The sequence below is a fragment of the Hypanus sabinus genome, unplaced genomic scaffold (assembly GCF_030144855.1).
Source record: "Hypanus sabinus isolate sHypSab1 unplaced genomic scaffold, sHypSab1.hap1 scaffold_386, whole genome shotgun sequence".
NCBI lineage: Eukaryota > Metazoa > Chordata > Chondrichthyes > Myliobatiformes > Dasyatidae > Hypanus > Hypanus sabinus.
The window spans coordinates 328,294-346,457 of NW_026781276.1; the positions used below are offsets into that span (position 1 = coordinate 328,294).

General features: G+C 47.3%; 1 protein-coding gene across 5 annotated transcripts in view; it reads left to right on the forward strand.

The window, feature by feature from the left end:
- LOC132388713 (NACHT, LRR and PYD domains-containing protein 3-like) overlaps positions 1 to 18,164 on the forward strand; it is a 148,314-nt gene that overhangs the window by 49,808 nt on the left and 80,342 nt on the right. For all 5 annotated transcript variants that reach the window (XM_059961094.1, XM_059961097.1, XM_059961098.1 and 2 more), the window contains one exon: positions 17,574 to 17,666. In XM_059961094.1, the coding sequence (XP_059817077.1) occupies positions 17,606 to 17,666 (61 nt within the window). In that variant the 5' untranslated portion in view covers positions 17,574 to 17,605. The remainder of the gene's footprint in view (positions 1 to 17,573; positions 17,667 to 18,164) is intronic.

Consider the following 18,164-nt stretch of genomic DNA (forward strand, 5'->3'; position numbering starts at 1 on the left):
CGTCTCGGTACTCTCCAGCCAATTGGTACGAACATCGGATTCACCTCCCTCATAATTCTGCCTCCTTCTACTACCCATAGTAGTAGTAAAGGGTGCCCATACCCTTTACATTCCTTCTTCACTTGTCCTGCCTATTCCCTCCCCCAGCCCTTGATCTTTCCTTTGATTGGTTTTTCACCTGCACCTTCCCCCTACCCCCACCTTCTTTATAGGACCACTGCCCCCTCCTTCCTCAGTCCTGACGAAGGGTCTCGGCCCGAAACGTTGACTGCTCATTTCAACGGATGCTGCCTGACCTGCTGAGTACATCCAGCCTGTTTGTACGTCTAGATTTGACCACAGCATCTGCAGTGTATTTGTCTTTAAATACTCAATAACATGTTGACCGGAGTTTAGGAGATAATAATGATCTTAAAATCCTTCCGGAGAAAATGTAGTGTTTCTGGACAAGATGTCACAATGTTAAGTGTGACATTGCATTGTTCAGGATGTCAGAGTGATTCTATATAGACTCAAATCATATATTGCCATAGATGTCCATGCCAGGCGATGTTAACCTGAAAGGAGACGGTGAGAATCATGTGTGACTGAGAAATCTGTATAATCCAGTGACGAGAGGAATAGACGTCTCATCGTCAGCAGAAATGTTTCAGCCCACACTGCTGTCACACTTGTCCATTACTCACCACAGCGCCACCAGTGGTAGGAGGACCAAAGCAGCGGGTGCTGTCTGCTCAGCCTGCTTTGCCTTTACGTTGACACATCACTCCCGGTCCAGGACACAAGATTGGTTCCTAAAAGGGAATTGCCTGCAATACAGAGAGTAGATACCCTGGATAATCCTGGCCCAGTGTACAACGCTTGGGGAGATCGGAAATGGACTTTGTGTGACTGTGGGTGGATGGGCGCAGGTGGATCAGTCCATGACAAAGCTTCAGTGGATCGGCCCAAGATGTTTGGAAGTGTTTGTCTCCGTTTAGAAATAAAACCGAGTTTTTCAATTAATGTTTGACCCTCCTGTCATTTTTTTTGTTACCGAGCAGCACAAACTGATCACACCTCTCACCAAAATGGGTCAAGGTTCAAGCAGTGGAGGAGCTCCAGTGGCGTCAACATCGGGAAAGGACACGGGTATGTTGGCGAATTATTTTAATTACTAAACACACTGCTGATTCTATGTCTGGGTTTAATTCAACATTGGCAATTCACAAAATATTCGTGAAAACTGAGCAGAGAGATGAGAGAGAGCGTTAACATCTCTGGGGAAACACAATCACACGTGGAAGGAGTACATTTACCGTCTGCTCCTGCTCCTCGGACAGATTGTGATGCACACTAAAATGGCGAGTTACTCCAGAAGACAAGACATTCTCCGAAAGATGACAGTTTTGGGCAACACAAAGACACAAAATATTGGCTGAACTCAGCAGGTCAGGCAGCATCCATGAAGAGGAATAAACGTATGGTATTTTGGATCAGGACCACGGAGAACAGAAAGTAATGTAACAATATCTAGAATTTCTGTTGCCTCATTTCCAGCCCGATGAAGGGCCTTGGCCTGAAACGTTGATTGTTTATTCTCTTCCATAGACGCTGCCTGACCTGTTGAGTACCTCCAGCATCTTGTGAGATATTCCAGAGTTGTGCATCGGAAGGGGATTACCAGGCAGGCAGACAGTAGCGCAGAGCAAAGCGCAGGTGATGGGCAGTACCAGGTGATGGTTACTATATTCCCAGGAATTGGCAGAGTCTTTTGCAAACAGAGAGGTATATTCCCGGGGACTAGAAAGAACAGCCTTCAACAGACGGTTGAGCTTTACCGGCTAAGGTAACAATTCCCTGAATCACCCACACCACCCCACAGTCTACAGAGGAGTTACACTCTTCCCATTGGTGCAAAGCGATGTCAGTCACTAGTTACACCCAATAACAGAGATGGACCAGCCAAGAGGGCATTACCCTCGCTGAGGACATCTCATACTCCCGCCACGAACAAATTTGTCAAAGCGGAACAAATCCCAAAGTAAATGCTCCACTTTTTGAATTATTTCAGAGATTACTCTGTTCTACTACATTCTTCAATGCCCTACCATTTACCATGTATGTCCGATTTGGATTTTTCCTCCCAAAGTGCAGCACCTCACACTTAACAGCATTAAACTCCATCTGCCATCGTTCAGCCAACTCTTCTAACTGGCCTAAATCAGTCTGCAAGCTTTGAAAACCTACTTCATTATCCACAACGCCACCAACCATAGTATCATCTGCATACTAACTAATCCAATTTACCACCCTATCATCTAGATCATTAATGTATATGACAAACAACATTGGACCCAATACAGATTCCTAAGGGACAACACTAGTCACCGGCCTCCAAACTAACAAACAATTATCCACCACTGCACGCTAGTATCTCCCATCTAGCCACTGTTGAATCCATATTACTACTTCAATATTAATACCTAATGATTGAACCTTCCTAACCAACCTTCCGTACGGATCATAGTCAAACCCTTGTCAAATAAGGTTCAAGCTCTGGAACATCTGGACAGTGAAGACGCATACATCAGGATGCTGTTCAGTGCAGCTCAGCATTCAATAAGTCAGGCAACAAATATAATCAATAAGTTGCAAGAACCTGGTGTCAGTACATCCTTCTGCAATTGGATCCTCGATTTCTTCAGTTGCAGACGCCAGTCAGTACAGATTTGCAAACAAATCGCCAGATTAGCCATCAGTACGTGTATACCGTAGGGTTTATGTTTACTCCCTCTGCTTCATTTCTTTTGTGCTTCTGACTTTGAGGCTCGGCACAGCTCCAATGTCACTTTTAATTTTGCTGAAAACGTCACTGTCATTGTGGTGAAACCAGCAGCAATGAATATTGGGGAATTTCGTTGTGTCGTTGAGGTAGATAGTCGGATTTATTTATTACGCAATCTGAACTGCACTTGCTCTATAAATACAACACAACATTGTTTTAGTTTTTCCTGACGCAGCACCTTGATATACCTATGTATTGAATTGTCTGCACCGAATGGCACGCAAGAAAAGCATTTCACTGTGTCTAGATTGACGTCGCAGTAGAAGGTTATCAGTTCTGGAATGAAACTGATAATGAAACTGATCAATTTGTCAAATGGATATTGAAGGGCAGACAAAGATCGATATTAAGGTGTGGGCTGATTACCATATATGGATGAGTAGGGCTGATATATTCGCAATGAGTGTCGGGGGTCTCGAGAGAGTTGATGTAGAGGAAGACAAGGTGATGGAATTTCAAACGCCAGTGAATGTATACAAGCAGATTCATAACGTGGTGTTTAATACGTTCCGAATACCTCCCTTCACTGACGGGAAAGGTCATGATGCAATTATACATAGCATTGGCCTGGTTAGAGTATCTTGCTGGTCCTGCTTCCCATAAGAAATGTATGTAATCTCAGTGGAGCCTATACACAGGGGTTTTCACCAGTCTGTTGCCGAACGTGCGGCTTTTCAGGTTATCTGCGGATAATCTGCCATAGCCTCCTTCAAGTGGAGGAGTGGGAGTTATTTCATTCAAACGTTATTAGGGACATACATGTTTTGGGTAGTAGGAACCTTTTCTCCATATCATATGCATCTGTAGCGAAGTGCAAAGGCAAAGTTTGAGTGGAAATTCAGTTTTAGTGTAAGTTAGTGTAAGGTTTTGACTTTCCTCATTTCAGTTTGAAGTAACGGATCTCTGTCAAACTGTAAATCTGCGGCCGTGCCAGATATTGTGAAATCGTATGAACAGATGTCACAAGATTGACAATAAGAAACGGTTTTGGACGTGGAAATGCCTCTTTTCTCAGTTTCACTGAAGAATGGGAAGGGAGGGGGGTGAACATCAGAGGAAGACGATGGGAAGGTGAGAGACGGAAATGGGAGTCGGGCTGGTAAAGGAAAATGGTGGAGGGGTATAATTATCGGAAGTTCTAGAAGGCTCTCTCACTATATCTTCAAACCTGCACTTCCCTCTGGTGACTCTTCTCCTTCCCTTTCATCCAAGGCCTTGTGTCAGAATCCTATCAGATTCTCCCTTTTCCAGTCCTTTAGCCAACCGACCTCCAGCTCCTTGCTTCACTACCCCCCCCCCCCCTCCACCCCCGAAACATCGCCTATACTCAGGCAGTAGTGATAGGAGACTCTATAGTCAGGGGGTCAAACAGGTAATTCTGTGGACACAGGAAAGAAACTCGGATGGTAGTTTGCCTCCCAGGTGCCAGGGTCTGGGATGTTTCAGATCGCGTCCAAGATATCCTGCAGTGGGAGGGAGAACAGCCAGAGGTCATGGTACATATTGGCACCAATGACATAGGTGGGAAAAGGAAAGATGTCCTGAGAAAAGACTATAGGGAGTTTGGAAGCATATTGAGAAGAAGGACCCCAAAAGGTAGCAATCTCGGTATTACTGCCTGTGCCACGCGACATTGAAAATATGAATAGAATGAGGTGAAGGATAAATGAGGCCCTGAAGCAGGGGGCAGGGATTCAGATTTCTGGATCATTCAGACCTCTTTTGGGGCAGGTGTGACCTGTAGAAAAAGGATGGGCGGCACTTGAATCCCAGGGGGACCAATATCCTGGCGGGGAGGTTTGCAAAGGCTGATGGGGAGAGTGTAAACTAGAATTGCTGGGGGTGGGAACGGAACTGAAGAGACTGGGGAAGAGGAGGTTGGCTCACAAATAGACAAAACTTGTAGATAGTGCGAGAGGCAGCTGATAGAGAAGTGAGGCGCTCAGACGGACGCTTTGAGATGTGTCCATTTAACTGCAAGGAGTGTTGTGAACAAAGCGGATGAGCTTAGAGCGTGCATCAGTACTTGGAGATATGATGTGATGGCCATTACAGAGACTTGGTTGGCTCAGACACAGGAACGGTTACTTCAAGTGCCGGGTCTTAGATATTTCAGAAAGGACAAGGAGGGAGGCAAAACAGGTGGGGACATGGCACTGTTGCTCAGAGATAGTGTCACGGCTGCAGAAAAAGTGGAGGCCGTGGAGGTGGTGTCTACAGAGTCTCTGTGGATGGAAGTTAGGAACAGCAAGGGGACAATAACTTTACTGGGTGTTTTTATAGGCCGCCCAATAGTAACAGGTATATGGAGGAGCAGATAGGGAAACAGATCTTGGAAAGGTGTAATGATAACAGAAATACGAGGAAATCCGCAAATGCTGGAAATTTAAGCAGGAGTAGGGGGTCATCGTTGGGGGTGGGAGCAGCCTCCAACGACTCCACACAAGCTTCGATTGTGACTCTCGTCTCCCCTTCCACCACCAGCACTCTACAATCCACTGCCCCTCAGATCCCACCGTTAACCGCTGGAAACTCGGAGCCTCCATCTTTCTCTCAGCCCAACCCTCCCCTCTCCAATTACTCAACTAGACTCCCTCCCCCCCCCACCTTTGATCCCGGCTCTCATCCATGCCGGGTCTTTGCCATCCCCTCTGACATTCCACTCTTTGAGGCAGAACGAGCCGTCCTCAGTAAGGGCCTCGCCTTTGTCCCCCTTCACCCACACCTCAGCGAGTTCCGCCTACGCCATGACGCTGAACTCTTCTTCCGCCGGCTCTGTCTCCGAGCTCACATTTTGGCAAGGTCTCTCCCATCCCCACCGATGACACTTTCTCCCGTCTTCAACCCCCCTCCTCTTCATAGACACCCCACTCTGGTCTTCTGCCTGATCTGGATCTCTTTATTGCTAACTGGCGACGGAACGTCAACCGTCTCGACTTCACCACTTCACACCTTGTTCCAATTTCAACCTCACTCATTCCGAACAAACTGCTCTCCACTCCCTCCTCACCAATCCCAACCTCACTATAAAACCCGCTGACAAGGGGGGCACTGTTGTAGTCTGGCGTACTGACCTCTACCTGGCCGAGGCACAGCGGCAACTCGCTGATACGTCCTCTTATTTACCCCTCGATCATGACCCCACTAAGGAGCACCAGGCCACTGTCTCCCACACCATTACCAACCTTATCAGCTCTAGGGATCTCCCATCTACTGCCACCAACGTTATACGCCCCGCACTTCCCGTTTCTACCTCCTACCCAAGATCCACAAACCTGTCTGTCCAGGTAGACTCAGTGTCTTAGCTTGCTCCTACCCCACCGAACTCATTTCTGCATACCTTGACACTGTCCTATCCCCCCTTGTTCAATCCCTTCCCACCTATGGTCGTGACACTTCTCATGCTTTGTATTTTTTCAATGATTTTAAGTTCCCTCGCCCCCACTGCCTTATTTCCACCATGGGCGTCCAGTCCCTATATACCTCCATCCCTCACCCGGACAGTCTCGATGCTCTTCGCTTCTTTTTGGATTCCAGACCTAACCAATTCCCCTCTACCACCACTCTCCTCTGCCCAGCGGAATTAGTCCTAACTCTCAATCATTTATCCTTTGGCTCCTCCCACTTCATCCAAACCAAGGGTGTAGCCAGGGCACCCGTATGGGTCCCAGTTATGCCAGCCTTTTTGTTGGCTTTGTGGAACAGTCCATGTTCCAAGTCTATACGGTTATCCGTCCCCCTCTTTTCCTTCACCGACGACTGCATTGGCTCTGCTTCCTGCACGCATGCTGAGCTCGTTGACTTCATTAACTTTGCCTCCAACTTTCACCCTGCCCTCAAATTTACCTGGTCCATTTCCGACACCTCCCTCCCCTTTCTTGATCTTTCTGTCTCCATCTCTGGAGACGGCTTATCTACTGATATCTACTATAAGCCTACAGACTCTCAGAGCTATCTGGACTATTCTTCTTCCCACCTTGTCTCTTGCAAAAATGCTATCCCCTTCTCGCAATTCCTCTGTTTCCGCCGCATCTGCTCTCAGGATGAGGCTTTTCATTCCAGGACGAAGGAGACGTCTTCCGTTTATAAGCAAAGGGGATTCCCTTCTTCCACCATCAACTCTGCTCTCAAACGCATCTCTCCCATTTCCCGCACATCTGCCCCCACCCCATCCACCCGCCACTCCACTCGGGATAGGTTTCCCCTTCTCCTCACCTACGACCCCACCAGCCTCCAGGTCCAACTTATAATTTTCCGTAACTTCCGCCACCTCCAGCAGGATCCCACTACCAAGCACCTGTTTCCCTAGACCCCTCTTTCTGCTTTCCGCAGGTATCGCTCGCTACGCGACTCCCTTGTCCACTCGTCCCCACCATCTCTTCCCACCGATCTCCCTCCTGGCACTTACCCTTGTAAGCGGAACAAGTGCTACACCTGCCCTTACACCCTCCCTCACCACCATTCAGGGCCCCAGACAGTCATTCCAGGTGAGGCGACACTTCACCTGTGAGTCGGCTGGTGTGGTATATTGCGTCCGGTGCTCCCAGTGTGGCCTTTTAGATATTGGTGAGAACCGTCGCAGACTGGTCGACTGTTTCGCTGAACACCTACGCTCGGTCCGCCAGAAAAAGCAGGACCTCCCAGTGTCCACACATTTTAATTCCACGTCCCATTCCCAGTCTGATATGTCTATCCATGGGCCCCTCTACTGTCAAAATTAATCCAAACTCAGTTTGGAGGAACAACACCTTATATACCGGCTGGGTAGCCTCCAACCTGATGGCATGAGCATTGACTTCTCTAACTTCCGTTAATGCCCCCCTCCCCTTCCTACCCCATCCCTGACATATTTAGTTGTTTGCCTGTTTTCCATCTCGCTCTGGTGTTCCCCCTGCTCCTTTCTTTCTCCCTCGGCCTCCCAAAACCATGATCCTTTCCATTCTCCAGCTCGGTATCACTTTCAACAATCATCTTTCCAGATCTTAGTTTCATCCCAACCCCTCCGGTCTTCTCCTATCATTTCGCTGTTCCCCCTCCCCTCACTACTTTTAAATCTTCTACTATCTTTCCTTTCACTTAGTCCTGACGAAGGGTCTCGGCCCAGAACGTCGACAATGCTTTTCCTTATAGATGTTGCCTGGCCTGCTGTGTTCCTGCATTTTGGTTGTGCTGTTTGAATTTCCAGCATCTGCAAATTTCCTCGTGTTTCCGCAACATAAAAGACAGGACACCAACAGGATCCGGGACAGCTTCTTCCAGCAGGCTATGAGAATGATTAATTCATGCTGACAAAATCGTATTTTATGTTCTATTGTTGAACATACTATTTATTATAAATTACTATAAATTGCACATGCATATTTAGACGGAAACTTAAAGATTTTTACTCATGTATATGAAGGATGTAAGTGTACCTATCTTGGTCAACCATTTTCCAGCCTGTATTCCACCATATCAAAGATATATACACCATCTCGGTTAACATCTGTCCAGCCTGTATCCCATCAATGATTATATATCAACAATCTCTCTTCTACCGTTGTCTTATTTTTGCCTCACAGAGTTGATACTGAAATCGGTGTTTGTACCTGGAACTACCAGAGGGTTTATTGAATATAGCACGTAGTAAGTTAAAGACAGCCATTGCGATTTCATCTTCAAAGTTAAAATGTCTGCTGTATCAATCTTTGTCGGAAGGAGGGTTGAAAGCAGAGAATACAGATTGATAATGGGGTGGGATGGATGTTGTGAGCATTGACTGAATTATCCCTGTATTGGATTGAAGAGAAAACTAATGAACATTGGTATTACATTTGTGCTAATTTGTTCTGACCGTCACAAATATCGTGTAATCAGTTAATAGTTGTGCATCATTTAAAGTAAAAAGAGAAAATGGTGGAAACATTCAGCTGATCGGGCAGCGTCTTGGACAGTCCCGGTTCAGATACTGGGTCTTCCACAGTTTCTCTTTCCACTGATCCAATCTGATGTACCGAGCCTGCTGTTACCCCGCGCCCAGGTTTTCTAGCCCGATCTCTGGCTCAGTCAGAGGATCATCAGGTTCCCGTCCTGACACAGGTTGATGTCGGAGTGTTGCTGTTTGAACTCTGAATGGCCGAGACACTGCAGCACATTACTGGCGACAAGGACTCCTGGGCGAGTTGCTGAGTGAGCTGTTACCTGGGAAACACTGGGCCTATATAGCTGTCAGTATCTCTGACCCAGTCAGGTTCCCGTTCTGCCACAGGTTGATGTCGGAGTGTTGCTGTTTGAACTCTGAATGGCCGAGACACTGCAGCACATTACTGGCGACAAGGACTCTTGGGCGAGTTGCTGAGTGAGCTGTTACCTGGGAAACACTCGTCATTCAGACCTATCAGTATCTGGGATTTGGCCCAGTCAGAGGTTCATCAGGTTCCCGTTCTGCCACAGGTTGATGTCGGAGTGTTGCTGTTTGAACTCTGAATGGCCGAGACACTGCAGCACATTACTGGCGACAAGGACTCCTGGGCGAGTTGCGGATTGAGCTGTTACCTGGGAAACACTGGGCCTAGGTAGTTGTCAGTATCTCTGACCCAGTCAGGTTCCCGTTCTGCCACAGGTTGATGTCGGAGTGTTGCTGTTTGAACTCTGAATGGCCGAGACACTGCAGCACATTACTGGCGACAAGGACTCCTGGGCGAGTTGCTGAGTAAGCTGTTACCTGGGAAACACTGGGCCTATGTAGCTATCAGTATCTCTGACCCAGTCAGGTTCCCGTTCTGCCACAGGTTGATGTCGGAGTGTTGCTGTTTGAACTCTGAATGGCCGAGACACTGCAGCACATTACTGGCGACAAGGACTCCTGGGCGAGTTGCGGATTGAGCTGTTACCTGGGAAACACTCGTCATTTAGACCTATCAGTATCTGGGATTTGGCCCAGTCAGAGGTTCATCAGGTTCCCGTTCTGCCACAGGTTGATGTCGGAGTGTTGCTGTTTGAACTCTGAATGGCCGGGACACTGCAGCACATTACTGGCGACAAGGACTCCTGGGCGAGTTGCGGATTGAGCTGTTACCTGGGAAACACTGGGCATTTAGACCTATCAGTATCTGGGATTTGGCCCAGGTCAGTACTTCCACAGATGGGGGCTGGATGTTCCTCCTTTCAGAGTGTATCAAAAGCCTCGGGGTGCTGGGCATTGGCTATGGGGAAATTTCTGATTACACCACGCAGTGTGAGATGCGGGGACGATGTGTGAGGATTCGGGGGTCGGTGAGTGGCAGATTCAGCTGTGTGACCCTGTGAGGTTAGGTCCTGAGATATCACAGTTTTAGATCCAAGTACAATGGCCCCGGGGTTCAAGCTGCCCGGGTTTATGAGGTGTTGAGCCAGTATTTCTGTTCTGGGCTCAGATGTTTGTTTCGGGAGTTTCTTTGGAAGAAATGACTGCCATACCGAGGAGAGGATGAGTTAGCACCCCGTCCCTCACAGTGAGAGGCTGTGAGTAAATGGGCTGTACCGTGTTTGCAACAGTAGAAATAGACCCGTGAGTTTGGTGTTCGCCCCTCATTGCCTCCTGTCTGTCAATCGTTGGAAATGAAGCAGATGTGTTCAGTACAACTGTGGCTCTCGTGGTTCACAAGAGTAATCGCAGGAACGAGAGGGTTTCTGTACGGGGGGGGCGGGGGAGTGATTGACAAGTCTGTGGCCTGAGGTGGGAGATGAGTTAGATCAAAGAGTTGATCTGAACGTGCATGTAACGAGAGCTGAATAACTCGTCTCCTACCTTTGGCCATGAACCTATCAATCACTCTTACTGTCGGCCAACTCTGGAGGTCCAAGATGTCGAATTCTGCAAAGAAGGGATGCGTTTGCTCCACGACCGCTGGACTAAGCGTGTAAATGTAGGAGGGGACTATGTTGAAAAATAAATGTGCTGGGTTTTCAAAAATTGACTCCATCTACCTTGGGTCACGAACGTATCAATCACCGCTCGTATGGCAAGCATTTGATGACTCTTGGCCTGTACTCTATTGAGTTCAGAAGTATAGAGGAGGACGGAGTCTTATTTAAACCCACAGAATGCTGAACAGCCTGGAGACAGTGGACAGGTGGAGGATGTTTCCATCAGACGGAGAGTCTGGGGTCTGAGAGGACAGCCTCGGAATAAACAAGCTTCCCTTCAAAACTGAGAGAAACTTCTTCAGCCAAAGAGTAATCGATCTGTGGAGTTTGTTGCAACAGATGGTGAATGGGGCTGTCACTGGGTATATTCACGGCAGAGGTTAATATATTATTTATCGCTAACTATTGTCATGTTTTGTTAGCCAGAACTATCAGAGTATTATTGTAAACAGCACGTTAAAAGCCGACTTTACAATTTTAGATTCTTCGATTCAAAATGGCTGCAGTGTTAAACTTTATCATAATTAAACTCACGATGCTGAGTTTGTTATTTCCCTTTTCGGTTATTTTTGGTGAGCCACTTCCTCTGTTTCCAGGGTAACGGCCCACTAGAGCTGCAAGAAGAGTGGCACATTTTTTTATCGCTCTGTGGTCACCGCCTCTCAGTGCAGAGACAGTGGCCTCAGGAGCAAATGCAACAGTATGATAGTGGGAGGAAAGGATACTGTGAGCATTGACTGTATGGGATGAACTGAGAACACAGAAGCAGAGAAACATAGAGAACCCACAGCATAATACACTGGCCCTTCGCCCAACAGTGCTCTCCCAAACATGAACCTACTTTAGAAATTTCCTAGGGTTACCCATCAGCCCTCTTCTTTTTATCTCCATGTACGTATCCAAAAGTCTCTTAAAAGGCCCTGTTGTATCCGCCTCCACCACCGTCACCGGCAGCCCATTCCACGCACTCACCACTCTGAGTTAAAAACTTACCCCTGACATTGCCTCTGTACCTTCTCCCAAGCATCTTAAAACTGTGCCCTCTCATGTAAACCATTTCAGCCCTGAGAAAAAGCCTCTGACTATCCACACGATCTATGCCAGTCATCATTCTATTAGGTCTCCAAGAAGAAAAGGCCGAGTTCACTCACCCTATTCCCATAAGGCATGCTCCACAATCCAGAGAAATCCTTGTAAATATCCTCTGCACCCTTTCTATGGCTTCCACATCCTTCCCGTAGTGAGGCGACCAGAACTGCACTCCAAGCACAGAACTCCAAGTGGGGTCTGACCAGAGTCCTATATAACAGTAAGATTACCTCTTGGCACTTGAACTCAATCACAAGGTTGATGAAGGCCAATGCACCGTATGCCTTCTGAACCACACAGTCAGGCTGCGCAGCATTTTTGAGTGTCCTATGGACTCAGACCCCAAGATCCCTCTGATTCTCCTCACTGCTAAGAGTCTTATCATTCATACTATATTCTGCCATCATATTTACCTTCTAAAGTGAACCACCTCACACTTATCTGGGTCGAACTCCCATCTTCCACTTCTCAGCCCAGTTTCGCTTCCAATCGGGGTCCCGCTATAACCTCGACAGCCCTCCAAACGATCCATAATACCCCTAACCTTTGTGTCATCAGTAAATGTACTAAACTATCCCTCCACTTCCTCATCCAGGTCCTTTATAAAACTTACGAAGAGAAGTAGTGCCAGAACGTATCCCTGAGGAACAGCCCTAGTCAGCGACGTCCATCTACAGACAATTTTGCGTTCTGTGAGCAAGACATTTCTGAATCCACAAAGCAATGTCCGCTTGGATCCCATGCCTCCTTAATTTTTCAATAAGCCTTGCATGGGTTCCTCATCAAGTGCCTTGCTGAAATCCGTATACACTACATCTACTGCTCTACCTCTGTAAATGTGTTTAGTCACATCCTCAGAAAATTCAATCAGGCCGGTAAGGCACAACCTGCCTTTGTCAAAGCCAAGCTGTCTATTCGTAATAAATCCTTGCCTCTCCAAATGTTCATAAATTCATGAAAAAGAGCATGTGAAGTTGAATTCCTTATTTCCTATTTTCAGTTAGTTCTGCTGAGCCAGTTCCTCCATCACCAGGGTGACAGCCCACCAAAGCTATGGAGTGTTGAACATATTTATCGCTCTCTGGTCACCGCCCCTCAGTGACCTCAGGAACCGGTGTGGGTGCCCGGATGCCTTGAGCATTCACTGTATGGAATATATAACGTTTCTGTTGCAGTAAATGGATAACTAATGAATGTAGGGATTGCATTCATGCAAATCTGTTTAGGATGTCACAAACAGGGTTCAACAGGGATCACTCACTCCACAATTCCCTTGTTCATTCATCTCCCCTCACTAATCTTCTTCCAGATACTTATCCCTGCATAAGCCTAAGTGCTACAACTGCCGTACCCCTCCTCCCTCACCTCCATTCAGAGACACAAAGCAGTCCTTCCAGGCGAGGCAACACTTCATCTCGAATCTATTGCTGGGGACATTTATTGTGTCCCGTGCTCCCGATGCGGCGTCCTTTACATTGGTGAGACCCACCATCAATTGGGAGACCGTTTCGTCGAGCATCTGTGTATCATCTGCCACTTTGCAGTGGCCGGACATTTTAATTCTGATTCCCATTCCGACGTTTCGATCAACGGCCTCCTCTTGTGTCAAGATGAGACCGCCCTGAGGGTGGAGGAGCCACACCTTAGTGATCGTCTTCACATAAAACGAACACAAAGGCCGGCAGATGTGTGGAGACGGAAGGGATCGAGGCAATGTGGATCGGACAGAAACATGTGGCTGAGATGGGAGAGCAGCCGCCATCTTGTTGATGGTTTGAGGGGCTGAATGGCCTCCTCCTGCTGTTTTTCACTTGGTGTTTCAGTGTTCCTGTCCAGTGACGCTCCGGAAGAATGTGAATAGAAAAAAGTGTTTATAAACATAGAACTGATTTCAAATAGCCTGCACAATTCCTTTTCAGGTGGGAATTGTAACGGCCCACTATAGCTGCAAGAAGAGTTGCACATTTTTCATCGCGGTGTGGTCACCGCCTCTCAGCGTAGAGTCAGTGGCCTCGGGAGCAAATGTAACAGAATGATAGTGGGAGGAAGGGATGCTGTGAGTATTGGCTGTGTGGGATGTACTACACCAGGGTAGGAATGAATTCAGAACTAACATATTAGTTGGGGTGTGATGTTATTTACAGTTTAGGGAGGCAATCAGTTTACTATCTGTGCATTAAAATGAAGAGGGAGAAAATACCCCAGTTGCAGGAAATTTAAAGTGAAGCGCAGAAAATACTGGAAACGCTCAGCAGATCGGCAGCATCTTGAACAGTCTCAGTTCTGGAACTGGGTCTTCCACCATTTCTCCTTTCAGAGATGTAGTCTGATGTACTGAGTTCCCATCATTTTCTACTTTATAACTTTACATTTTGTTCCTGCTACAAGATCCCACACAGCGATGACACAGAGATCAAATGTGCTCGGTTTATCTGCTGGGTTCCGGCTGAAGTGTATCCGCATCCTCTATACAGACCGGGGAACCAGCCTGAGCACCAGCCCCGGCAGAGGGTCATTAGGTTCCAATTTCATCGTACTTTGTCAATCGGAAATGGCAGGAACACCACGGTAAATCACCGGCACCAAAGCATCTTTGTATGGGTGATGATATTGGGCTGGTGACTCTGAGGATATGGAACTGGCAGTATACGGTCTTCAGTCCAGGTTGGTAATTCTGCAGCTGGGATCGGAATTTTCTGAGTCTGTAGTGAAGCTGAAATCCCGGGCGGTTGGACGATGGTTATGGGGAAGTCAGCATCTACACTGCCCAATAGGAGATCATATCTGGCAAGTATTTTGGAGGTTATTTAAGAGTTAACTAGGGAATTGGGTGAAGTTGGTCAGTGATGTTGCATCTGAACTTTGGTAAAGTCTGTAACAAGATCCCACATGTCAGCTGATCGGGAAGGTTCGGTCACGTGGGAGTCACGGGGAGCTGGCGAGGTGGATTCTCACCGGGCTCGATGACAAGAAGCAGAGGGAGATGATTGAAGATGAATTTAGCGAATGGAGGCCTGTGACAAGTGGGGCGTGCGTGTCAGTGTCGAGACCTCGTTAATGTGTTATTCGTGCCATTGATTTGTATATGAATATATATATATGGCACGATATCAAGTTTGATACTAAATTCGGGAGTCTAGTTGATATTGCAACAGGTTACAATAAATTTCAAAGATTGAGAATAAGAGGTCAGTTATTTAAAACAGAGTTGAGTTAGAGCTTCTTCTCCCAGAGAGTTGTGGAGGTGTGGAATGCACTGCCTCGGAAGACGGTGGAGGCCAATTCTCTGGATGCTTTCAAGAAGGAGCTAGATAGATATCTGATGGATAGGGATATGGGGACAAGGCAGGGACTGGGTATTGATAGTGACTGATCAGCCATGATCTCAGAATGGCGGTGCAGACTCGAGGGGCCGAATGGTCTACTTCTGAACCTATTGTCTATTGTCTATTGTCTATTATCTTGGTTAGTTATGGAGATGGTCTGAGAAATGGCGAATGGTTTTCAACTCGAACAAGAGAAGGTTGGAGCATTTGGACAGTCAGTCCAGGGTGGGGCTGGTATAGTGAATGGGAGGGCACGGAGTTTTGTGGAACAGATTGAGTAACAAAAAAAAATCATTAATATGCAACACAGACTACAGTGCAGATAGAGAACAATACCTGACTCCTACACAGAACTCAGCTCTGATACAGGGTCCTCCACCTGAAATAATTCCATCATTTTTGTTTTATTATGTTAAAGATGTTTTGTCAACTTGCTGTTTTGTATGTATGGCGTGTCTACATTGTGTTTAACAAAGGTGCGATGTTACAAGCTGCTAATAGCCGGGTAAATACTCAAGTACACGTACAAACAGGCCGGATGAACTCAGCGGGTCGGGTAGCGTCCGTTGAAAGGAACAGTCAACGTTTCGGGCCGAGAGCCCTCGTCAGGACAGGGACAGGGGCACCATAAAGAAGGTGGGGGGAGGGTGAGAAGGAGAAGGCTGATAGGTGCCAGGTGAAAAACCAATCAGAGGAAAGATCAAGGGGTGGGGGAGGGGAAGCAGGGAGCGGATAGGCAGGAAAGGTGAAGAAGGAATGTAAGGGGAAAGCACTATGGGTAGTAAAAGGCAGGATCATGAGAGAGGTATATGAGGTGTATGGGATCCTGTTGAAGGTGGCGGAAGTCGCGGAGGATAATATGCTGGATCCGGAGGCTGACGGGGTGGTAGGTGAGGACAAGGGAAACACGGTCCCTGTTGTGGCGACGAGAAGATGGGGTGAGGGCCGAAGTGCGGGAAATGGAGGACATGCGTGTGAGGGAATCACCCCACCACTAAGGACATTTTTCCCTCTCTACCCTTCTCTGCTTTTCCCAGGGATCATTCCCTCCGTGACTGCCTTGTCCATACGTCCCTCCCCACAGATCTCTCACCGGGTACTAATCCCTGCAAGCGTAAGTGCTACACCTGTCCCTACACCTCCTCTCTTACCACCATTCTGGGCCCCAAGCAGTCCTTTCAGGTGAGGCAACACTTCACATGTGTGTCTGTTGGGGTAATCTATTGCGGCCTCCTCTACATCAGCGAGACCCGACGCAGATTGGGGGACCGCTTCGTCAAGCACCTCAGCTCGTTCCGCCACAACAGACAGGATCTCCCGGTTGCCACCCACTTCTTCACATTCCCATTCGGATATGTCCATACATGGCCTCCTCTACTGCCATGATGAGGCCAAACTCGGGTTGGAGGAGCAACACCTCAGCCCCTTGGTATGAACATCGGATTCACCTCTCTCATGATTCTGCCTCCTTCTACTACCTATAGCAGTAGTAAAGGGTACCCACACCATTTACATTCCTTCTTCACATCCTGCCTATCCCCTCCCCAGGCCCTTGATCTTTCCTCTGATTGTTTTTTCACTTGCACCTTCAAACTCACCCCCAGCTTCATTATAGGACCCCTGCCCCCTCCTTCCTCAGTCCTGACGAAGGGTCTCGGGCCGAAACGTTGACTGCTCATTTCAACGGATGCTGCCTGACCTGCTGAGTACATCCAGCCTGTTCATACGTGTTGATTTGACCACAGCATCTGCAGTGTATTTGTCTTTAAATACTCAATAACATGTTGACCAGAGTTTAGGAGATAATAATGATCTTAAAATCCTTCCGGAGAAAATGTAGTGTTTCTGGACAAGATGTCACAATGTTATGTGTGACATTGCATTCTTCAGGATGTCAGAGTGATTCTATATAGACTCAAATCATATATTGCCATAGATGTCCATGCAAGGGGATATCAAAATGAAAGAAAGGGTGAAAATCAGGTGTGACTGAGAAACCTGTATAATCCAGTGACGAGAGGAATATAAGTCTCATCGTCAGCAGAAATGTTTCAGCCCACACTGCTGTAACATTTGTCCATTACTCACCACAGCGCCACCAGTGGTAGGAGGACCAAAGCAGTGGGAGCTGTCTGCTCAACCTGGCTTGCCATTCCGGAGACTCATCACTCCCGGTCCAGGACACAAGATTGGTTCCTAAAAGGGAATTGCCTGCAATGCAGAGAGTAGATACCCTGGAGAATCCTGGCCCAGTGTACAATGCATGGAGAGATCGGAAATGGACATTGTGTGACTGTGGGTGGATGGGTGCAGGTGGATCCGGCCATGACAAAGCTTCAGTGGATCGGCCCAAGATGTTTGGAAGTGTTTGTCTCCGTTTAGAAACAAAACAGTATTCTCCTTTAATTAATGTCTGTCCCTCCTGTTGTTTTGTTTTGTTATAGAACAGTAAAAACTGATCACACCTCTCACCAAAATGGGTCAAGGTTCGAGCAGTGGAAGAGCTCCAGTGACGTCAGCATCGGGAAAGGACACGGGTATGTTGGCGAATTATTTTAAATTTATAAACACACTGCTGATTTTATGTCTGGGTTTAATTCAACATTGGCAATTCACAAAATATTCGTGAAAACTGAGCAGAGAGATGAGAGAGAGCGTTAACATCTCTGGGGAAACACAATCACACGTGGAAGGAGTACATTTACCGTCTGCTCCTGCTCCTCGGACAGATTGTGATGCACGCTAAAATGGCGAGTTACTCCAGAAGACAAGACATTCTCCGAAAGATGACAGTTTTGGGCAACACAAAGATACAAAATATTGGCTGAACTCAGCAGGTCAGGCAGCATCCATGGAGAAGAATAAACGTATGATATTTTGGATCAGGACCACGGAGAACAGAAAGTAATGTAACAATATCTAGAATTTATGTTGCCTCATTTCCAGCCCGATGAAGGGCCTTGGCCTGAAACGTTGATTGTTTATTCTCCTCCAGAGACGCTGCCTGACCTGCTGAGTACCTCCAGCATCTTGTG